Source organism: Oculina patagonica, chromosome 12 (assembly GCF_052425735.1).
Source record: "Oculina patagonica isolate OP01 chromosome 12, crgOcupat, whole genome shotgun sequence".
NCBI classification, from domain to species: domain Eukaryota; kingdom Metazoa; phylum Cnidaria; class Anthozoa; order Scleractinia; family Oculinidae; genus Oculina; species Oculina patagonica.
The window spans coordinates 25,155,748-25,180,766 of record NC_135769.1 but is presented as its reverse complement, the minus strand read 5'-3'; the positions used below and the strand labels follow the sequence as shown (position 1 = coordinate 25,180,766).

Genomic DNA, 25,019 nt, shown 5'->3' with positions numbered 1-25,019 from the left:
TCCTATACCTTATTTCAGCTTTAAATCAAGTTTGGCTGTTTTGCCCGTTATCAATTTTACTGTACAGTTTTACTCTCGGCTGGTTACAGCGCTGCTAACCGGACATTCTTTCAAGCGTAAACCATCTTTACCTCCGGAGGGGGTAATCCCTACAGTGGACTAAACGGTTAGGCTTCGCCTAAAAGGAGTACCTTTTCAGGCTGTTAGTATGTAAAAGGGTAGGAATTTCACGAGTTGAAGTATACAAAAGCGAAGGAAAAACTTCCATTTATTTATGTAAAAGACCTTCAAAATAGCTCGAACAGACGCACCTTATGGCTTACTCATATACTGTTTTTAAGGGGTTATTCAAGTAAAAAAATAAGAAAACGGACGCAGTTTTTCTATTTTAGATGTGTGAAAGAGGTACCATTTTTAGGGAAGGTGTACGGAAGGGTTACTTTTTTTCTCTAAAGTGATCTATAAAAGTTTAATCCCGAGATTCCAATAGATTCCTTTTCATTTATCTTTCTTCCTACGTTCTTGTTTTCATCTCTAGTAATAATAAAACGATGGAGACAAAAAGAAACTTTTTTCAATGATCAAGCCTTTATTTTTCCTATTCTTACATTATGTTTTACCGTGTTTCCCCTTAAGAATACCCAATGTACTCAATTTATCCACCATTTACTTTATATGTTTATCATTTTTCACTTAGTTAAGGCCGTCATTTCATTTATGGAGACAGAAATCATTGCCACCATCTGACCCTGCAAGAAAAAAATTAATTGATTATTACCCAGGGTTATAAACCACTTATTTGTCACTTGTATAGTTAACCTGGATCCTCTTTCAGAATCTTGTTACAACGAAGCTTTGCTGTGGAGCTGTTTAACTTATTTTTACATCTGGGCGACAACAGCAAGGGCAGAAGTGGTTCGAATCATGGCGTTTAAAATTAGTGGATGATACGTTGATATCGATTTATTCATGCGTCCATAAATGTTCATACATCGTTTCTTCCACAGCGAGAATAGTATGGTGAGTAAGGTTCTCCTGCTCCACTGATGTATGAGAAGGCGTGTTTTCTGCAGTTATGTATTGATGAGAGATAAAAAAGACTTCGGCAGAGGAAAAGTGTGTTGAATATTTTGTGAACAGGTATCAATATAATGCACATGATGTTTCAAAAATTTTACTTACCCTGATGATAGCATCAACATCAGTGGTGCGCTGGACAGCAGCACTTCTCAAACTCTGAATCGCACTGGTAATGGCAATCATAAGTGCCAGGAGGACAAACGAAGAAATTTTCAGGGACACAGTATCCTCCAGACTGCTCACAAATCCCTGTAAACAAGAAAATATTGTTCTCTACTTAGACATAAAAAGTCCTTCTCGAAACACAACCTGGCAAATATTTGACTTTCATTCGCGCGTCCACAAGTAAGGTTAAAAATAAAATTCTAACAGCGTACGGTCGTGATTAAAACACTAGTACACTCACCCTGCTGAGAATGAACTTGCATGGTAAGACTCCCTAAAATAATCAGTAACAGGCACAAATGAAACTTGGTGTCCATAATCTTCCTGCAACATTAAACAGTCACAAGCTTATTGAATTATAAAAAGTCACCGAGCAATGTTTTCCGATTAGTTGGCCGGACTTAGGAAAGGAAACCAAATGGGGAGATTAAAATGATCATGATTTCACTTTTCAAAGTTCATTTCAGTCGCGTTTAGTTCAAAAGCTTTGTTTGATACAATTATAATATTTCCTTGTGAGACACGGCCATATAATGATACCTGAAACGAAATTAAGATTCAGCTGGTAAGCTGTACTGTTTATCGTTGTCAAAAGTATAAAGGTAAGATAATTGTTCATTGCATAAAGTTCTCGTTTAAATGTTGGACTTGGCTGAAGAACCTTCTTCTGATATATGAAAGTCTTCTAACAGAGCCTTGAAGGGGATCGAGAAATTGGATCGGACTATAGTCAGATATAAAACCCAATTTTGATCGCCTGATGCTAGATGTAAAAAAAGTATACCCGCTGTATTTAGCGGATTGAATAGAATAAAAAAACGTATTCCTCCAGTGTAGTTGAAAATGGCTTTAGAGCTGTTGTAATTTCAACACTACTAACCTTGCGTATTGCCGATCTACAGTAAGTTGCATGTTGTCTAAAAAAAACATTTTTTGGTTTTTTGTTTTGTTTTGGTTAGAGGTGTAAGCGCGTTCGCGTTACTGCGCAAGCATTTTATTTGTTGAGCCATTTGCTGTGTTTTCAAGTGCAACGCGTTCGGAACTGAACTAACATCGTCATTCGGGGACTTTTTTTAAGGAACAAAAACAAATTTAACAATGTAGCGTTTAAAACTAAAAGACGTTACAGTCGATGAAAACATTTCACGAAGACTATCGCTCCGGAGAAAATTGGTTAAATTGAGGAAGGAAACATTTACTATATTCAATTTTGTAACTTTAGTTAGGTTTAAAAGTAGCATTTACAAGTTGTAACTGGGAAATAAAATATAATTTCAAGCAAATTGTTAATTGTCTACTTTGAACTGGTTTTTATTGAGATCAAAACATTTTGTCGAAAAATAAAGACTTTATCTCCGGCTTTTTTTTTTTTTTTTTTTTTTGCAAAAAATGGCGTTTGGCGTTTTAGCGTTTTACTTATTTCGTTCAACTTTTGGAAAATTTTAACAGACATGTTTTATGAATCTTGTTATGAGGGTGTGTCGCCAATCGGCCGCAAAATTGTATAATTTAAGTTTTTAAAACCCTTCACGAAAAACCAGTGTGTGTTTTTATACTAAAGTCACTACAAAAAGTACTTTCTTTTAGTGTTACAATTTAAAATGTCTAAAACATAAGCGTACAATCAATCAGGTTATATTGTATTATTTCAATCAGCCTTTTAAAAATTTTCAGTGAAAGAAAAATCGGCCGCCTCCAAGCTAAGAAAACAGGTCGAGTCACTCTTTAACTTCAATTGCGAAGCGGCACTTAACAAAACGCCCAAAATGAACTCCTCGCTTTGTTACATTAGAAATAAAGGTGCAACTTTGTTAAACAGGTTTGATTTTCTTACCTTTTTTTGGGAACTTGTGAAGGATCACAGCGCGTTGACAAAATACCGTCTTCAAGAACAGACAGAGAATAGCGAGAATTGCTCTGTTTTAAACACTTCAGACCTATAATTTATGCTATGAGGTAGGCGTCTATTTTGCAAATATGGATGACATTGCATCAGCTAAAAGCATTCCTCCTTGTTAAGGTCGTTACACTGACTACAAAAACACTACTGTCTGGCTTAATTGCTTTTATTTTGACATCTCCCCCAGGCCAAGTACATATATATGCTTTTAGCTAATGTTAAGATAAAGGGTTATTTCTTTCTCTCTTCCTATCCAATTCTTTTTCATATCTTTTTTATTTGATTGAAGAACCTTCGTTTGTAAGCTCAAATGTAACAGAAACTCAGTACTGACATTGCATTGGTCAGATGTAAAACCATTTGATTCAGCGGTAGACACATCTGCTTATTAGCGAAGGATGTGCATGGCGGAATTATCATAACGTTATGTTGTTTTATTGACAAACATAAGTTGTTCTTTTTCTTTCAGTGATATTCGGTTCTCCTAGAACGCTTATAAATTTAAGAAAAGTGCATTTCTTCGGAGTAACTTAACGTGCGTTTTAACATGAAAATATTTGCATCTGGATGATGTGTCAGTGTTTTGAGAATATTGGCAGGTTTCACAGAAATAGTGCATGCTTAAAAAAATGTGTGATTGCTTTGCCTTTCAAAGCTGTGTTTAGTAGATTCTTGGCGCCACTAGTGTCGTGACAAAGTCTTCATTAAAAACTGAAAAACACTAATCAATATTCAGACCGTTATATTAATAGCTTATTTAACAACTCCTTTTTCGAAATTTACACGTTAATTATTTTAGCGTGGAAAGTATTTTTATATTAAGTAGTTATGAGTACGTGTTTTTTGTTTCTATTTATTTTACTGAACAAACGTTGATATAAAGTTTCGATCTATCTCTTTTCTATTTCGTGTTCCTATACCCCCGACTTTCTTTGATATCTTTTTGTCTTTTACATTTTTACTGCATGAAAGCGCGCAGTTCTTAATAATACTTTTGATCGAAAAGTGTGCAGCGTGCGGCGAAACACTGGTTTTCATGTGAAAATCAAATTATCAAAATTCTAATAAAACCCTAACTAGTAGAATCTAAAAAAGATGTTCGTTTTTCATTGAAGATATGCTCGATATCAGTGAAACTGTTTATATATCGATACAGATCGATACAAATCTTCGTTTAAGAAATAAGGCGGAACCTGATTATAGCGATATCTTAGTCAAACAATTGATCACCTAGCACTTAGTGTTATATTCCTCTGCTCTCACATGTTTACTTCAAGGCGCATCGCAGTTTATTATTTTTATTAATCTTCCTCTAAGTCGAGTTTTAACGAAGCCTTCCAAGAGAGTGGATCAAGAAATTAGACTAGTTAGACGTTGACACATTTGGATCACCCGTTGTCAAATTTAAACAAACCTGATTAGTGGGAAATATGTTTAGCGGATATCTAATTACGTTAACGTGGCAAGTTAAAATAATATTTCTTTTCTTTCACGAATTTATATACAACTTCCGTTTTATGTTCAGAAATATTTGGATTATGACTCTACATCTGTTTATACCTTTAATCTTTTAATGTCAAGGATATATGTGGAAACTGGTTATGATTAAAAAGTCCTTTGAATCACCTGTTTCAATGTGGTAGTTAAAAAAAATAAGGAATAATTATAAGGAATCGCTGTTCAGGAAATGGGGAGTTTAAGCAACCACAACGTCGGTTTAAAAGTGAATCAGTAATATTTTACTTAAAAACTCGCGGTTCTCTAGAGCAATTTAATCTTCCTTTCGGTGTCAGAGCTATCCTCAGCTGAATATGTTAATTCAATTTCAAATCGAGACTTGACAAATTCGCCGTTATGGTTCACGTTCTTCCCACAACGTACTATACCTAATGGTCATTTCACGTTGTTGTTTTGCAGAGGACGGCAAAGAAAAGTGAAAGATTTAATACGCACGTGCAGAACTATTGTGCTTCTCATTGAATCTTTTGTTAAGCGACGTTCCCGTAGCCGTTGCCGTCGTGATTTGCTTAAATTCCATAAAGAACACGAGAGGGCAGCCGAAGTCGAACAGGTTTCGTAATCGCGCGTCGCACAGATATTCAAGAAAATAATGACTGCTCACTTTGAGTTAAAGAAGCTAAAAGGCTTAGCAGACGTTCGTTCGCGAACTCAGTCCTCGCCCACTTATTCCAACCCCTTTTCACTTCAATTTTGACAAGAAATTGTTTAATTTACTACGTACATTTTAAGTCCTTGCAGGTTTCAAAATCATTGAGTAAGAAAGAGAGTAGCCTGTTTTAGTACTCAGATTACAGGCCCGCCCGCGATATAAATGTGTAAAATTGATTATTTAGAAGCATTTATTACAGTTTTCCCAAGCTCATCGTATAAAAATCCTTGCTGCTTACTAGCCGAAACTTGTCAAGTCATTATGAAGGATGAAAACTGCGAAACGATTTGCGAAACGCCGAGAAAAAGCTGTCAATTTACTCTGGTCCCAGAGCAGGCCAACAGAGCCGCGGTAAAGAGAACTTGGATAGAGGAAAGAAAACTTCTGGGACCAGCGTACTTAACTTTATCGAGTGATCGCTCAGACAACAATTAAAATGCTTCGGAGGTAATTTAAACTATATTATTTATTTCTGATTCAGTTACGAGACTCTCTATGGGTATTTCCGAAGAAAGACGAGATCCTACCGCGGAAAAAATGAAGATCTCAGGAATGAGGCGAAGATTTAAAAATTCGCGTGATCAGATAGAATATTCAAATAGAAAACGCGTAAAATTAACTTAAAAATATCCCTCATCTCTGATCATCTCTCAATTTGTGACATTTCACGGCTAATTCAACATTGATTGCAACTAAACCACGACTAAAATTTGTAGCTGCAGACAGCGAAGCGTGAGGAAATGCGCATTTGATGATGGTGTACTACTGATAAGGCAGAAGATGAGCAGGATAGTTCTTAATGCTTGTGGGGTCGTATAAAAGTAAACTTGAAAAGAAAACACATGTCGTAAATAACATCAAACACTGAGCAAACAGAACAAAGTCGGCAACAAATCCAAACAAACGTTAATTTTCCTTGTTTCAATTCAGCAACTGTTTATATGGCTTTTCATGACATTAAACAGTTATTTATGCAATTTGTTGCTGAAGTGAGACATTTATTCGGCTTTGAATTACACTGACTACACTGTCACGCAGTTTCAATCCTTAAAACGAAGATCTGCTCAAAACAAATCGAAGATTTGCAAAAGAAAACTTCGACGAAAACGAAGTCAGCGGGAACCCTAAAAGCGGCTCAGTTACAAACCCATATATAATTCTACTATGAGACAGCTGGTATAATCACAGCACGGGCTCGAGAAACCATGCTATTTAAAGTGAATTCGTGTCTATGGTATAACTGAAATCACTTAACGGCTACAATAATATGATAAACCGTGTCAACAACGATTTTAAAGACAAAACTACATTACCGTGAAGAAAAGGAGATTCGAGTACCGCGCGCTTTGAAAAACCTGAAACATCTTTACGGTGTGCGCATGAAGTCAGTACTGGCGGACTTGTAAGTTTCGTTGACGAGAGGGCCGCGTCATGGAGCTTCTACATCCCTTACAGAAAGAGGTGCAAGAAAAGATCTTAGATCAGGATAATGATCAGCCGATAAAATCAATGGCGATGACGGGATTATTGGAGAAAATCGGTCGGGATTGTTAAGGATTAAAGAACCTATTATGGAACTCTTTTATTTCATGTTTATACTTTGGATGATGTGGCAGTGCTTTTAGGAAGATAATACATGTTAAAATAGCATGGCCTATCGGAAATTGTTTTCACTTCTAAAGGTTTGTTTTAAACATTTTTTTAAATAGCATCTTGGCGCCACTAGTGATTATTAGTTTCGAGACAACGTTTTATTGATAATTGGAAAACACCAATCAATATTTAGACCGTTAATAGCTTTTGAACGACTCTTTTGAAAAACGATTTTAAATGGTTTCCGTTATTTATATGTAAATTATTTTAGCGTGGATAAAAAGTAGTTTCATCTTACATCAAGAGTACGCGTTATTGTTTATATTGATTTTCAAAAAGCCTTATATGTTAACAATTTTCGATCTATCTCTTTTGTATTTCACGTTTCTATAATGTCCCGCCTTTCTTTGTTACGTTTTTGTCAATAAAAGTTTATACTAATCAAAGGTCTCTATGAGACTACGACTATTTTGCTATGGTCTATCTGTTGGCTGTCAATTGTGGTATGGAGTAGTGTTTTGCTAAAGGGTGAAAGACGCTTTTCATGTTGTTTAGGAGTGGAAGTCTTGAAAATAACTTAGCTTACCTGAATACTTTACACTTCCACATCACATTCTAAATTAAAACTGAAACCTAGAAGTCAACAACGCGCTGTTTACAAAACTCAACCGCAAATTAAGGAGCCAAAGAAAACCTAATCGAAAACACATTGAATATACTGTAGTACTCGTGTCGCGTATACGCTTATTCCGGCCTACTAAAGCAAACAAACAGTTCAGCGGTTCCATACATTCTTCATATATACCCACACCCCCGGCCCACACCGAAAAGAAATCCCTAGAATTGAGAACGCGAATAAATGATTATTTACTCGTGTTTAGCGAGACTAACGCAATCGATTGTCGCGAATGTGAAAGACTTGTAAAAGTACAAATTTGCGTTCTTAATCGTTTTAGGTTAAATATTAGCGCTCCTTTAGTGTGTTAGACGCTTGTACCAGTCCAAACTTGCGTTCTTACGTTCTTGGTTACATATTAGCGTCGCTTTAGTCTGTGAAAGACTTATATATTGCCTTCAAGTGTTGGCTGACGCTTTGTTCACCCACACCAAAAAGAACTCCCTTGAATTGAGAACGCGAATGATTATTTACTCGTGTTTAGCGTGACTAACGCAATCGATTGTCGCGAAAACAAATCCTTTAGGTTAAATATTAGCGCGACTTATACGTTGCCTTCAAGTGTTGACTGACGCATTGTTCACCCACACCGAAAAGAAATCCCTTGAATTGAGAACGCGAATAAATGATTATTCACTCGTGTTAAGCGTGACTAACGCAATCGATTGTCGCGAAAATATCTGATTTGAGAGTACTCACGCATAAAAATAATTGTTATATAACGTTTATACATGTGACAAGTCACGTTTTTAACACGAGATAGCAAGTGTTGACGCAATACTAATGAGATACCCTTTCATCACCCACAGCGGCTAATGGAGTTCAAGTCTAATTTCCGGTCCAAAAATATCGCACGTAGACAAAAACAATTGTTATCATGGCGGGTGTTGAGCGCAGGTTGAGCGGAATGAAGTAGAAAGCGAGTTCTTCTAGGTTTTAGAAAATCTCTCAAGAGTTTTGTTCACAAAACATTTAAAGACGAACAAAGGGAGTGTATTCGACGAATAGTTTGTGAAAGAAAAGATGATTTGGCGGTGCTTCCGATGGGATTCGGTAAGAGCGTGATCTATCACCAGTGGTGTCGAAGAGTATTACATCACACCACCAAAGACGCCAGACGATCGTGCCAGTGACGAAAACTACGACCTTTAAATGACTGACCTGAGCCTTACACAAAATCAGCCTTTGCAGAAATCAAATTTTAAAAACCATCCGATCAGCTCGTAATGTGAGTCTTATGCGTATTTTTCTCGTCTTTTGCCCGATAAAATGTGCGAAACATTCATTTTTCCGTGCTACGGCGGAATTTTAAAATAAATAAATATTATCGCTGAAAAGGGTTTCTTGAAAGTTGGGACAAGCATGTTGCCTCATCCTCGGTGTAAGAAGAAAGTAAATGATTATTTACTCGTGTTTAGCGAGACTAACGCAATCGATTGTCGCGAATGTGAAAGACTTGTAAAAGTACAAATTTGCATTCTTAATCGTTTTAGGTTAAATATTAGCGCTCCTTTAGTGTGTTAGACGCTTGTACCAGTCCAAACTTGCGTTCTTACGTTCTTGGTTACATATTAGCGTCGCTTTAGTCTGTGAAAGACTTATACATTGCCTTCAAGTGTTGGCTGACGCTTTGTTCACCCACACCGAAAAGAACTCCCTTGAATTGAGAACGCGAATGATTATTTACTCGTGTTTAGCGTGACTAACGCAATCGATTGTCGCGAAAACAAATCCTTTAGGTTAAATATTAGCGCGACTTATACGTTGCCTTCAAGTGTTGACTGACGCATTGTTCACCCACACCGAAAAGAAATCCCTTGAATTGAGAACGCGAATAAATGATTATTCACTCGTGTTAAGCGTGACTAACGCAATCGATTGTCGCGAAAACAAATCCTTAGTTGTGTCATATCGGATTTGAGATACTCACGCATAAAAATAATTGTTATATAACGTTTATACATGTGACAAGTCACGTTTTTAACACGAGATAGCAAGTGTTGACGCAATACTAATGAGATACCCTTTCATCACCCACAGCAGCTAATGGAGTTCAAGTCTAATTTCCGGTCCAAAAATATCGCACGTAGACAAAAACAATTGTTATCATGGCGAGTGTTGAGCGCAGGTTGAGCGGAATGAAGTAGAAAGCGAGTTCTTCTAGGTTTTAGAAAATCTCTCAAGAGTTTTGTTCACAAAACATTTAAAGACGAACAAAGGGAGTGTATTCGACGAATAGTTTGTGAAAGAAAAGATAATTTCCGTTCTTAATCATTTTAGGTTAAATATTAGCGCCCGGCTTCAGTGAGTGAGACGCTTGTACTAGTACAACGCTTTAGACTGTGAAACACTGAACCACTCACATTCTCGATTAGTTGTGTCATCTCATTTGAGATACTCACGCATAAAAATAACTGTTATATAACGTTTATACATGTGACAAGTCACGTTTTTAACACGAGATCGCAATTGTTGACGCAATACTAATGAGAGACCCTTTCATCACCTACAGCGGAATATGTGACAAGTCACGTCTTTAACACGAGATCGGAAGTGTTGACGCAATAATAATAAGAGACCCTTTCATCGCCCACTAAGCGGAAAGAACTCCCTTGAGAAATTAAAACAGTCCCTTGAGAAATTAAAAAAGTCCCTTGAGAGTAGACAAGAATGTTCCAAAATTTGCCCACATCACTCCTAATCTCCTACTTCTGCTTGTAAACAAGCAAATTAGTCGAAAAAACGCAAGGTTTTTTAAAGTTAAGGCCGATTGATAAGACTTTTGATCGAAACGTGTGCGGCGGAATATTGTTTTTTTTATGAAAATTAAATTATTAATTCTCTTACTAATAAAACCCTTACTAGTAGAATCTTAAAAAGATGTTCGTTCTTCGTTGGAGAAGTGCTAGATATAAGTGAAACTGTTTATATCGATACTGTTTGTATCGATACAGATCGATACAAATTTTGGTTTGAGAAATAAGGCGAAACCTGATAATAACAATATCTTAGTCAAACAATTAATTCACCATCTAGCCCTCTGTCAGTATCATATTCCTCTGCTCTCATATGTATTCAAGGCGCTACGCAGTTTATTACCTGTATCAACTTTCTAATAAGTCCAGATGTAGCAAAGTCTTCCTAGAGAGTGAATCAAGAAATTGGACTAGTCAGACGTAAACACATTTGGATCCTATTTTACTCAAAGTGAGCAGTCATTATTTTCTTGAATATATGTGCGGCGCGCGATAACGAATCAAACCTGTTCGACTTCGGCCGCCCTCTAGTGTTCCGTTAGGGAGTTAAAAGCAAACTACGACGGCAACGGCTACGGGGACGTCGCTAAACAGAAGATTTAATGAGAAGTAGAATAGTTCTGCACGTGCGTTATAAATCTTTGACTTTTCTTTGCCGTCCTCAGCAAAACAACAACTTGAAATGACCCGATTAGGTAGTGTACGTTATGGGAAGAACGTCAACCATAACGGCGAATTTAAAAAGTTTCGATTTGAAATTGAATTAACATATTCAGCTGAGGATAGCTCTGACACCGAAAGGTAGATTAAATTGTTCTAGATAACCGCGAGTTTTTAAGTAAAAAAAGGGGTACCTTTTAAGGTTAACGTTGTAATTATATAAAATGGTACGGATGTCACGAGTTGAAGTAAACGAAAGGGTAGGAAAAACTTCCATTTATTTATGTAAAAGACCTTTCAAAATGTCTCGAACAGACACACCTTATGGCTGACTCATCTAAGTATTTTAAGGCAATAAGGGGTTATTCAAGTGAAAAATGAAGAAAACGGACGCAGATTTTCTATTATAGGTATGTGAAAGGGATACCATTTTCTAGGGAAGGTATACGGAATTGAATCTTTTTCTCTCAAAAGTGGTATATAAAAGTTTAATCCCGAGATTCCAATGGAATCCTTTTGATTTATCTTTCTTCCTTCATTCTTGTTTTCAACTTTAGTATTAATAAAACGATGGAGACAAAAAGAACCTTTTTCAATGATCCAGCCTTTATTTGTCCTAGTCTTACATTATGTTTTACCGTGTTTCCCCTTAAGAATACCCAACTTTACTCAATTATTCCAGCATTTACTTTATCAGTTTATCATTTTGTTACTGAGTCAAGGCCGTCATTTCATTTGTGGAGACAGACATCATTGCCACCATCTGACCCTGCAAAAAAATAACTGATTTTTACCCAGGGTTATATAGCACTTAGTTGTCACTTGTAAAGTTAAGCTGGATCATCTTTCAGAATATTGTTACAACGAAGCTTTGCTGTGGAGCTGTTTAACTTATTTTGACATCTGGGCGACAACAGCAAGGGCAGAAGTGGTTCGAATCATGGTGTTTAAAATTACCGAAAACAGTTTATGTGGATGATACGTTGATATCGATTTATTCATGCGTCCATAAATGCTCATACATCGTTTTTTCCACAGCGAGAATGGTATGGTGAGTAAGGTTCTCCTGCTCCACTGATGTATGAAAAGACGTGTTTTCTGCAGTTATGTATTGATGAGAGATAAAAAAGACTTCGGCAGGGAAAAAGTGTGTTGAATATTTTGTGAACAGGTATCAATGCATATGATGTTTTAATAATTTTACTCACCCTGATAATAACATCAACATCAAAGAGAAGGCCAGAATTTGGGACAGCAGCACTTATAGAATTCTGGTGCGCACAAATTAGGGCATTCATAAGTGCCAGGAGGACAAAGCGCTTTTGGAGAGGTACAGTATCCTCCAACCTGCTTACAAGCCCCTGTAAACAAGAAAAGATTGTTCTCTTCTTAGACATAAAAAGTCATTCTCCAAACACAACCTGGCAAATATTTGACTTTCATTCGCGCGTCCACAAGTAATTTAAAAAATAAAATTCTAACAGCGTACGGTCGTGATGAAAACAAACTCACCCTGCTGGGAATGAACTTGCATGGTAAGGCTCCCCAAAATAACCAGTAACAGGCACAAATGAAACTTGGTGTCCATAATCTTCCTGCAACATAAAACAGTCATAAGCTTATTGAATTATCAAAATTCACTGAGCAGTGTTTTCCGATTAGTTGGATTTAGGAAAGGAAACCAAATGGAGAGATTAAAATGATCATGATTTCACTTCTCAAAGCTCATTTCAGTCGGGTTTAGTTCAAGAGCTTTGTTTGATGCAAGTATAATATTTCCTTGTGAAACACGGTCATATAATGGTACCTGAAGTGAAACGAAGATTTAGCTGGTAAGCTGTACTTTTTATCTTAATCATAAGTATAAAAGATAAATTTTTTGTTCATTTCATAAAATTTTCGTTCAAATGTTGGACTTGAATGAAGAGGCTTCTTCTGATATATGAAAGTCTTCTATCAAAGCCTTGAAGGGGATCGAGAAATTGGATCGGACTATAGTCAGATATAAAAACCCATCTGGATCGCCTGATGCTAGATGTAAAAAAGTATACCCGCTGTAGTTAGCGGATTGTCAAAATCTTGAATAGAGTACTGCGTTTTTCATTTTTTTTTTAAACATATTCCTCCAGTGTAATTGAAAATGGCGTTAGAGCTGTTGTAATTTCAACACTAGTAACCTTGCGTATTGCCGATCTACAGTAACTTGCATATTGTCTAAAAAACCATTTTGTTGTTTTTTGTTTTGTTTTGGTTAGAGGTGTAAGCGCGTTCGCGTTACTGCGCAAGCATTTTATTTGTTGAGCCATTTGCTGTGTTTTCAAGTGTAACGCGTTCGGAACTGAACTAACATCGTCATTCGGGGACTTTTTTTTAAGGAAAGAAACAAATTTAACAATGTAGCGTTTAAAACTAAAAGACGTTACAGTCGATGAAAACATTTCACGAAGACTATCGCTCCGGAAAAAATCGGTTTCATTGGCTTTTAGCTTTCTACTTATTTCGTTTAACTTTTAGAAAATTTTAACAGACATGTTTTAAGAATCTTTTTATGAGGATGTGTCGACGATTCGCCGCAAAATTCGTATAATTTAAGTTTTTAAAACCCTTGACGAAAAATCAGCTATAGTTTATATATTATTGTTACCACAAAATACCTACGGCCTTTTATTTAAAATAAAAATACTCTCTTTTAGTGTTACAATTTAAAATGTCTAAAACACGAGCGTATAAGCAATCATTTGTTCATTGTATTATTTCAGCCTTTTGAAATTTTTTTCAGAGAAAGAAAAATCGGCCGTCCCCAAGCTAAGAAAACAAGTCGAGTCACTCTTAAGCTTCAATTGCGGAGCGGCACTTAACAAAACGCCCCAAATGAACTCCCCGCTTTGTTACATTAGAAATAAAGCTGTAAGTTTGTTTAACAGGTTTGATATTCCTACCTTTTTCTTGGAACTTGCGAAGGATCACAGCGCGTTGACAAAATACTTTCTTCAAGTACTGACCAAGAATAGTTTTAAACCCTTAAGACCTATAATTTATGCTACGAGGTAGGCGTGTATTTTGCAAATATGGATGACATTGCATGCATCAGCTAAAAGCATTCCTACTTGGTAAGTTCGTTACACTGACTACAAAAACATTACTGTCTGGCTTAATTGCTTTTATTTTGAAATCTCCCCAGGCCAAGTACATATATTATATATGCTTTTAGCTGATGTTAAGTTAAAGAGTTATTCCATTCCCTTGTTCTATCCAATTCTTTTTCATATGTTTACTTATTTGATACAAGAACCTTCGTTTGTAAGCTCAAATGTAACAGAGACTCAGTACATTGGATTTGTCAGATGTAAAACCATTTGATTCAGCTGTGAACACATCTGCTTATTAGCGAAGGATGCGCCTGGCGGAATTATCATAACCTTATTTTTAATTATTGACAAACATAAGTTGTTCTTTTTCTTTCAGTGATATTCGGTTCTCCGAGAAATAAATTTAAGAAAAGTGCATTCCTTCGGAGTAACTTAACGTGCGTTTTAACATGAAAATATTTGCATCTGGATGATGTGTCAGTGTTTTGAGAATATTGGCAGGTTTCACAGAAATAGTGCATGCTTAAAAAAATGTATGATTGTTTTGCCTTTCAAAGCTGTGTTTTAGTAGATTCTTGGCGCCACTAGTGTCGTGACAAAGTCTTCATTAAAAACTGAAAAACACTAATCAATTTTCGGACCGTTATAATAATAGCTTTTTTAACAACTCCTTTTCCGAAATATAATTTACACGTTAATTATTTTAGCGTGGAAAGTACTTTGATGTTAAGTAGTTATGAGTACGTGTTATTTATTTTACTGAACAAACGTTGATATAAAGTTTCGATCTATCTCTTTTCTATTTCGTGTTCCTATACCCCCGACTTTCTTTGATATCTTTTTGTCTTTTACATTTTTACTGCATGAAAGCGCGAAGTTCTTAATAATACTTTTGATCGAAAAGTGTGCAGCGTGCTGCCAAAAAACACTGATTTTCATGTGAAAATCAAATTATCAAAATTCTAATAAAACCCTAACTAGTAGAATCTAAAAAAGATCGATGTTCGTTTTTCATTGAAGATATGCTCGATATCAGTGAAACTGTTTATATATCGATACAGATCGATGCAAATCTTCGTTTAAGAAATAAGGCGGAACCTGATTATAGCGATATCTTAGTCAAACAATTGATCACCTAGCACTTAGTGTTATATTCCTCTGCTCTTATATGTTTACTTTAAGGCGCATCGCAGTTTATTATCTCTATTAATCTTCCTATAAGTCGAGTTTTAACGAAGCCTTCCAAGAGAGTGGATCAAGAAATTAGACTAGTCAGACGTTGACACATTTGGATCACCCGTTGTCAGACTTTAAACAAACCTGATTAGTGGGAAATATGTTTAGCGGATATCTAATTACGTTAACGTGGCAAGTTAAAATAATATTTCTTTTCTTTCACGAATTTATATACAACTTCCGTTTTATGTTCAGAAATATTTGGATTATGACTCTACATCTGTTTATACTTTTAATCTTTTAATGTCAAGGATATATGTGGAAACTGGTTATGATTAAAAAGTCCTTTGGATCACCTGTTTCAATGTGGTAGTTAAAAAAAATAAGGAATAAGGAATCGCTGTTCAGGAAATGGGGAGTTTAAGCAACCACAATGTCGGTTTAAAAGTGAATTAATATTTTACTTAAAAACTCGCGGTTCTCTAGAGCAATTTAATCTTCCTTTCGGTGTCAGAGCTATCCTCAGCTGATTATGTTAATTCAATTTCAAATCGAAACTTGACAAATTAGCCGTTATGGTTCACGTTCTTCCTATAACGTACAATACCTAATGGTCATTTCACGTTGTTGTTTTGCAGAGGACGGCAAAGAAAAGTGAAAGATTTAATACGCACGTGCAGAACTATTGTGCTTCTCATTGAATCTTTTGTTAAGCGACGTTCCCGTAGCCGTTGCCGTCGTGATTTGCTTAAATTCCATAAAGAACACGAGAGGGCGGCCGAAGTCGAACAGGTTTCGTAATCGCGCGTCGCACAGATCAGGAGCACAGATGTTCAAGAAAATAATGACTGCTCACTTTGAGTTAAAGAAGCTAAAAGGCTTAGCAGACGTTCGTTCGCGAACTCAGTCCTCGCCCACTTATTCCAACCCCTTTTCACTTCAATTTTGACAAGAAATTGTTTAATTTACTACGTACATTTTAAGTCCTTGCAGGTTTCAAAATCATTGAGTAAGAAAGAGAGTGGCCTGTTTTAGTACTCAGATTACAGGCCCGCCCGCGATATTCATGTGTAAAATTGATTATTTAGAAGCATTTATTACAGTTTTCCCAAGCTCATGGTATAAAAATCCTTGCTGCTCACTAGCCGAAACTTGTCAAGTCATTATGAAGGATGAAAACTGCGAAACGATTTGCGAAACGCCGAGAAAAAGCTGTCAATTTACTCTGGTCCCAGAGCAGGCCAACAGAGCCGCGGTAAAGAGAACTTGGATAGAGGAAAGAAAACTTCTGGGACCAGCGTACTTAACTTTATCGAGTGATCGCTCAGACAACAATTAAAATGCTTCGGAGGTAATTTAAACTATCTTATTTATTTCTGATTCAGTTACGAGACTCTCTATGGGTATTTCCGAAGAAAGACGAGATCCTACCGCGGAAAAAATGAAGATCTCAGGAATGAGGCGAAGATTTAAAAATTCGCGTGATCAGATAGAATATTCAAATAGAAAACGCGTAAAATTAACTTAAAAATATCCCTCATCTCTGATCATCTCTCAATTTGTGACATTTTACGGCGAATTCAACAGTGATTGCAACGAAACCACGACTAAAATTTGTAGCTGCAGACAGCGAAGCGTGAGGAAATGCGCATTTGATGATGGTGTACTACTGATAAGGCAGAAGATGAGCAGGATAGTTCTTAATGTTAAAGCTTCAAGCTTGTGGGGTCGTATAAAAGAAAACTAGAAAAGAAAACATATGTCGTAAATAACATCAAACACTGAGCAAACAGAACAAAGTCGGCAACAAATCCAAACAAACGTTAATTTTCCATGTTTTAATTCAGCAACTGTTTATATTGCTTTTCATGACTTTAAACAGTTATTTATGCAATTTGTTGCTAAAGTGAGACATTTATTCGGCTGTGAATTACACTGACTACACTGTCACGCAGTTTCAATCCTTAAAACGAAGATCTGCTCAAAACAAATCGAAGATTTGCAAAAGAAAACTTCGACGAAAACGAAGTCAGCGGGAACCCTAAAAGCGGCTCAGTTACAAACCCATATATTTCTACTATGAGACAGCTGGTATAATCACAGCACGGGCTCGAGAAACCATGCTATTTAATGTGAATTCGTGCCTATGGTATAACTGAAATCTCTTAACGGCTACAATAATATGATAAACAGTGTCAACAACGATTTTAAAGACAAAACTACATTACCGTGAAGAAAAGGAGATTCGAGTACCGCGCGCTTTGAAAAACCTGAAACATCTTGTGAGCGCATGAAGTCAGTACTGGTGGACTTGTAAGTTTCGTTGAAGAGAGGGCCGCGTTATGGAGCTTCAACTTTCCTTACAGAAAGATCGGGATAATGATCAGCCGATAAAATCAATGGTGATGACGGGATTATTGCGGAAAATCGGTCGGGATGGTAGGATTAAAGAATCTATTATGGAACTCTTTTTGATGTTTATACTTTGGATGATGTGGCAGTGCTTTTAGGAAGATAATACATGTTAAAATATCATGGCCTATTGGAAATTGTTTTCATTTCTAAAGCTTTGTTTTAAACAATTTTTTAAGTAGCATCTTGGCGCCACTAGTGATCATTAGTGTCGAGACAACGTTTTATTGATAATTGGAAAACACCAATCAATATTTGGACCGTTAATAGCTTTTGAACGACTCTTTTGAAAAACGATTCTAAATGGTTTCCGTTATTTACATGTAAATTATTTTAGCGTGGATGGAAAGTATTTTCATCTTACATCAAGAGTACGTGTTATTGTTTATATTGATTTTCAAAAAGCCTTATATGATAAAAATTTTCGATCAATCTCTTTTTGTATTTCACGTTTCTATACAAGTGTTTTTATTGATTTTAAATATAAACAAGAACATTGAGAAGCTTGAGAAGCTTAAAATCGGGCGCTTTGCCTTGAAAGGCAGGGTTCAGTACAGCAGAAACCACGAAGCAGTTACTTAAGTTAAGCACTCAGTCCGACTGTGTTTGTGTAAGTCACAGGGCTTGCATGAGCTGTATTAGTGTGCATAATATAATATCTAGAACGTTGTCGAGATTGCATTATTACTTAAAGACATGATGGTTTCAATTTATAAATGTATCTCACACAATACAAATAAACGATTGAAGTAGACGAATAGACAATGTAAAGTTTTAAGACTTAGCAAAGTGCAGTGTATTGGTAATACTGTAAGGTGCGGTTTCACCTGAAGGTCGTGTGCTTTTCGGTATTTTCCAGGCATTGCACTTTGATGGGACAGTACTACAACTGTTTACCGGGGAACTACTATTGTCAAGAAAATGATCACAACTTGTTGATGAATGATTGAACATTTGTTTCATACCATTACTGTAATAGCAATTGATGAAGGCTTTTAGTCCTGAACCAAAGTATAAGGACTGGGAAATACTGAAACCCATTATCAGCCACCTTAAACGGAAATATCTTGTTGGTGTTTCAAGGAATCCAAGGAAACTTCACTCATCCCATGTATCTATGTATTGCGGTATTTTGTAATTTTTTGAGTGATTTTTGGGGATGTTTGGCAGGTGATAGTTTTTTTAAAAGAATTAGTAAAATTTAGACAACTAAGAAATATTGAAAATTTAATGTGAATTTAACATTGGAATTTGAAGTTAGAAATTGGCAGACGGACACCAAACAGCCCCGTGACATCCTGGAGTGTTTTTGCATGGGGGTCAACTGTGTGATGATGTTTCCATTTTTTTCTTCAATCCCCACTGATAAAGAACTGTTGTTGGTGTTATGTTGGTGTTATCACATGTCAAGCCTTTAACAAGGTATGAAAGAACACAAGGATTTAAATTATTCTGGTGCTCAATTTTTGCGTAACTAAAATTAATGTTACTCAAATTCCTGATGGATTCTGTCTTAAACTGTTACGAGCTTAGTATTTCCAAATTATTGCATGTCAATGTAAGGCAAGACAAGACATGCCTTGGTTCTTATGTAATTCTCTTAAAAACACATAAGATATTGACTATAATTTTGTCTGTGCTATGGCAATTCACAGTGGGGTGGTCTTGATGTGTCTTTAACTTGTAGACTGGACTGGACTGGACTAGTAAAACGCGGACTAGTAAAACGCGGACTTGTAAAACGCCTCTAGACACTTCGAATTCCTTGGCCACAATCATCTTACGGCTCTCTTCAATACATAATGTCTCAAAAAAACAGTAACCTCAGAAAGAAGTCAGAAGCAAATAAGGTCGAAAGACCGAATTTGAACATATAACGGCAAATGTTCTAATGTCACGAACGTAGGAGTCGTGTAGGCCCGTCACCTTTATTTACCCCCCAAAAAAAAAAAAAAAAAAAAAAAAAAAGACCCCGTCACCTTTATTTACGATTGACTGTTGATTTCTGGACGGGCCCCGTTCTACCTCGTGCGAGCAATAAAAACGACTGCACTCAACAGACGTCAAGTAGTGGAAAGAAAGAAACATATGCACACAACTCATAGCATCAATCCCGTTGTTTTAGTAGGGGTTTGCAGAACGAACATGTGCTATACTGCAAAAACATCTCCACGCTAAAACAGACCATAGAGTGCTCAAAAAAGCTAGAAATATGCCGTCGAAGAAACACACAAGAGCTTCAAACACAAATTGTTTCGCTCGCTAAACCGTTTAGTTTTATCCGATTTACAAGCGCTTGTTTTACAAGTCCGCGCTCTACAAGTCCGTGCTTAACAAGCCCTCGTTTTACAAGTCCGCGTTTTACAAGTCCGCGTTTTACTAGTCCGCGTTTTACTAGTCCGCCTTTTACAAGTCCGCGTTTTACCTGAGTCCGCGTTTTACTAGTCCGCGTTTTACAAGTCCGCGTTTTACTAGTCCGCGTTATACTAGTCCGCGTTTTACAATTCCGCGTTTTACTAGTCCGCGTTTTACTAGTCCAGTCCAGTCCTCAAAATACAGTATGCCAAAACTCCCCGCCCTCTAAAGATAAGTCCTTGACGGTTCTTGTCGTTTTTCGGTGCCTATATATTCATCTTCGGCATCTTTCTCATCCACCTCTCGTTCTGTCCTGTGTCTGTCATCACACGAAAGAAAAGCTGATTCTCAAAAAATCTGCCACAAAAGGAAATTGACAAAAACAATATGAAAACCATATATCGAAAGTTTCTTATTCTAAAATTTTATCATACGTCTTAATTCAGAGCTACAAAGAAGTTCCTCCTTTTGAGTTATTGATACTGTTCTTACAGTACCTCTTTCCACTAGCGAAATTTTACAAAATTCCTTCGCGGCGAAAAGGTAGCGCGAATCCAGAACAGACTCCAATCGAGAGTGGGTTAATTCTAGATTACTATTAATTAACTATTACAACATTCATTTTTAAAATAGTTTCCCAAGCCGACTAAGCTAACTAAACGTCGAGTGTATCTTTCAGTAAACAAAACATGCCGTTGTGACGCCGGAAATCCAGCTCACGCATACTATACCCCGTGACTCATGCAAACCTCCGACTTACGTGCTACTACAGTCATTCCTTTCTAAACATTTTTTTTTTTTGACCACCACCGTACCTTTCTACCCAAAAAACTCATGAAACCGCCCGGTTTTAACCTGTTTTAACCTTTCAAAAATTAGAGCGTTCGAAACTAAATAAGATCCGTAATCACAAACAACATACAGCCGTTTACCAGCACTCTTTAAAACTCCTGAAACCCTTCAAAATCAGGCAAAATAAATCTTTGAAATAACCTTTATCAAAGTTTCTAATTTTTTATTCAGTTCTATAAAATGCCTTTCATACACTACTGTCAAACAAAAATTTCAATTTCCTCAAAGTTTCAAGACAAAAGAATAACAAATATTTCGTGCACAATGTAATTTGATTAAGCCAATATTATCACGTCTAAAAATACTTCAAGCAATTCAGTGAAAACCCGTTTTTTTTTTTCGTATCAACGAAAACCACTTTCGAATAATCAATACATGAAAATAACAATAAGATCAAAAGGAAGAAAGGAACCTTTTTAATTATTTGAAGACTTTCAAAGCCGTGATATTATGCATCCAATCCGCGATAAAATTTAATTACAACAAAATCCAAGTTCTCATTTTGAATTCCATTTTTTTCAGTTGATACCTTTATCCAACTTGTGAAAAATTCCATTCAAGTTCCTATTAATACTGTACATTCCCAATATTTTGCTCAGGTCTTCAGAAGCGTCTTACTAACCAAATCTAAAATAATTCCAAAACATGCTGTACAAACATTCTACTCTTTGTGACAAACGACTTGACGACCAATTGTTCAGAAATGAAAATCGACACAGTTCTTGCTAAATAAAAAAAAAGTTTTACGGCGGAGTCAGGCTCAAAAAATATACCGCAAGATCACACCCCCATTCATAGTCAGAAACCAGCAAACCATCTAGTTTGCTAAAAAAAAAAAACACTGCGTGACATCAATGACGTTACCTTTTTCATTTACAAAAATAACTTTAACTTGTCAAAGTAAGTGCAATTTCACAATGGTGAATATCAGTACAGTATGGGGCCCAGTTCTCGGCCACTTTGTGTTTAACGCGTTTTTTCACACTCCAGTTGAATCAAAAGAAAAAGGTATTTCCTTCAAACGATAGACTGATTCATGTGCTTTAAGTATCTTGAGTTTGATCGTTCAATTCGATATAGAAAGCTCACACGTCGAGTTTACGCGGAGGTAGGTGAATTTGCATTCCCAAAAAAGTTGTTTGTTTACGGCTCCAAATTCATGGATGTAGTTAAATTCGTATTTTATCCAAAAGCCCCCACCATACGAGCTAATTTTTGGCATGTGAAACGTAGAATAATTCAGCTTTCTGCTTTAGTTAACTTTTCGTTGAACCGTTGTATTTTTTGGTCTTAATTTACTTCGAAATTTTTTCTTGCGACGTTTGCGTATTTGCCAGTTCTCGGCCACCCTGCTCGCTATCACAGCTTAGCGCTTGGTTTTTAATATAATTTCATCTGCTGCTGCCAGAATGAAAGAAATAAATGTTTTAAAAATAAAGTTCAATCTTATCTCTAAGTTTTGAGCTGACTCTTGTCTTGTCTATTATTTCTACAACACCTAAATCTTTCAAGACCTTTTCACTGCAAAATAAACCATCTAAATGCACGGGTCACACAATGCGGTTTTGCCAGAACCTGCACATAGGCAACTAGGCGCGTTAAAATCCTTCTTTTCTAAAGTAAAACAAAGCATCATAAAAATAATTTGGGATCGATATAGTATAAATAGGTTTACAGAGTGATTTTATGACTGTGAAAATTAATTGAGCATTTTTTACAGATAATTACGGACAAGCTTTTTAGTGGCCGAGAACTGGGCCAAGGTTGCCGAGAACTGGGCCCACAAATGGAGCTTTTATTTTTATTATTGCTCAAGCAAATTAATTTTTGACCGGTCGATAGCTTTACACCAAAAAGCTGAATAATGTAGCTAGCTCTGGGAGAAATTTCAAGTTCCTGCAGTTCTTCTGAGGTAAGAAATACAAGTTTACGTCAAAAGTGGCCGAGAACTGGGCCAAGGTGGCCGAGAACTGGGCCCACAAATGGAGCTTTTATTTTTATTATTGCTCGGGCAAATTAATTTTTGACCGGTCGATAGCTTTACACCAAAAAGCTGAATAATGTAGCTAGCTCTGGGAGAAATTTTAAGTTCCTGCGATTCTTCTGAGGTAAGAAATACAAGTTTACGTCAAAAGTGGCCGAGAACTGGGCCCCATACTGTACTTTGCCCCGTAAGCTTTTTTCTCTGTCCTTCCGCCGAAGCAAAAAAACACAACCTGATTACACATTAACCCAAAAGTCGACCAAGTGTGCCTGCAACGATTTCCTGTCAAAACTAAAATGAAAACCATTGCGGTATGCGTCACCCGTAGCGGTTTTGTAGCAACCCCGAGCTATCCCCGTCTTTTTGGCCGCGCCAGGAGACTACGCTCTAGGACGACCAAAGGGTAAACCTTAAATCGGCCACGCCCGATTAATAAATAAAATAAATATATGTTTATAGTGGTCATGCACTTAGCTTCATATCTCTTCGAGATAGCTAGTTTACAGGCATGCCACTGAAACAGAGGAAACAAATAATTTTAAATGAACATAACAAGGTTAAAAATCCCAACTGGCAGGAGGCAGACCAGTTGGCTATATACAAAGCGTGGTCGAGGATTTGAACTCGGGACAACCGAGAAACAAATCCAGCTAGTGGCAAGGGCCGGTCTTGAACCGGGGACCTCCAGATTACAACACCAGCGCCCTAAACCACTCGGCCACGCTTGCCTCCTACTGCCTTATATGATTAAAATTTTCGATCTATCTCTCTTGTAAATTTACGTTTCTATAATGTCCCGCCTTTCTTTGTTACGTTTTTGCCAATAAAATTTTATACTAAAAACGCAAGGTTTTTTAGGGTTAAGGCCGGTTGATAACACTTTTGATCGAAAAGTGTGCGGCGGAATACTGGTTTTCTTATGAAAATTAAATTATCAAATCTCTATAATAAAACCTTAACTAGTAGAATCTTAAAAAAGATGCTTGTTCTTTGTTGGAGATGTGCTAGATATCAGTGAAACTGTTTATATCGATACTGTTTGTATCGTTACAGATCGATACAAAGTTTCGTTTAAGAAATAAGGCGAAACCTGATAATAACAATATCTTAGTCAAACAATTAATTGACCATCTAGCCCTCTGTCAGTATCCTATTCCTCTGCTCTCATATATGTATTCAAGTCGCTACACAGTTTATTATCTCTATCAACTTTCTTATAAGTCCAGATGTAGCAAAGTCTTCCTAGAGAGAGGATCAAGAAATTGGACTAGTCAGATGTAAACACATTTGGATCACCCGTTGTCAAATTTAAAGCCGGAAACCTGATTAGCGAGGGATGTGGAATTCTTATTAAGCTACTTCAGTGTAATTAACTTGCCGTTTCTTCACAGCTTTCAGAAATATATAATTATCAATCTAAATCCGTTCATATTTTTTGTGTAAATTGTAATGATAAAAAGAGTCCTTTAGAGCACCTGTCGGTCGAACAAGAAGAAAATATGACTTATTTAAGGAGGGTTAAGTTCTTCCGCCAATCCGAAAAAGAAAAGAACGTCTGAACGGGTGAACATTGTTGTTTGGAGCTCTTGAATACGCCAAGCTCATGTTTGGTTTATATTCCATCAGGGAACATCAGGGAAATAATCCGTGTGGTAATTGCTATGATTTAATTTTAATTTTTGCCTTGAAAAAACTTCTTTCATTGCTTGAAAGGCAGCCGATTAGTTATTGTCTAGCGCCTAGCTTAATTTTAGTTGACTTGCTCGTTTTTAGCCAGCGAATGCAGCCTTCTCTCATCGCTCCCGCTACTACGTGCGAAACACACTTTCGCACGTTGTAGCGGGAGCGATGAGAGGCGGCTGTATTCGCGCGCGCAGGCAAGCTTGTTTTGAATTTGCCCTGAATCGAAAAACATTGGAAAAAATTAGTGTCGCTTGGACTTACCAGTGTGATTATTGTACAGTCAAATCCCGCCTTGCGAACACCTCGCTATTACGGACACCCCGTTATTACGGATAAAAGCTGAAGTCCAGGCGAATAAGAACTACTGAAAATAGCTCCCGCTACTACGGACTTTCTCTATTACGGTCACCAAATTGTGGTCCCGAAGGTGTCCGCGTTATAGTGTGAGTTGACTGTATTTGCTTCAAT

General features: G+C 36.7%; 1 protein-coding gene across 7 annotated transcripts; it reads right to left on the bottom strand.

Annotated features, from left to right (window-relative positions):
- Nucleotides 1-569: 569 nt before the first annotated feature.
- On the bottom strand, nt 570-25,019 carry LOC144633869 (small cysteine-rich protein 8-like). Of its 7 annotated transcripts, none has more exons than XM_078492774.1 (4): nt 24,813-25,019; nt 1,487-1,569; nt 1,183-1,329; nt 570-749 (listed from the first exon to the last, which is right to left on the bottom strand). In XM_078492774.1, exons 2-3 carry the CDS (start codon nt 1,560-1,562, stop codon nt 1,202-1,204), a joined length of 204 nt encoding a protein of 67 aa, XP_078348900.1. In that variant the 5' UTR covers nt 1,563-1,569; nt 24,813-25,019; the 3' UTR covers nt 570-749; nt 1,183-1,201. The 7 variants fall into 7 exon arrangements, 5 of the variants coding, with proteins under 5 accessions (XP_078348900.1, XP_078348896.1, XP_078348898.1 ...); XM_078492770.1 differs by lacking the exons at nt 1,487-1,569; nt 24,813-25,019 and adding exons at nt 12,513-12,595; nt 13,940-14,071; XM_078492772.1 differs by lacking the exon at nt 24,813-25,019 and adding an exon at nt 13,940-14,026.

Excerpts from the sequence above, each read along its gene's own strand:
- LOC144633869 (XM_078492774.1), bottom strand. The coding sequence starts at position 1,562 with ATGGACACCAAGTTTCATTTGTGCCTGTTACTGATTATTTTAGGGAGT. Across the intron at positions 1,330-1,486 it reads GCAAGTTCATTCTCAGCAGG|GGATTTGTGAGCAGTCTGGA; the intron begins GTGAGTGTACTA and ends TCTTGTTTACAG.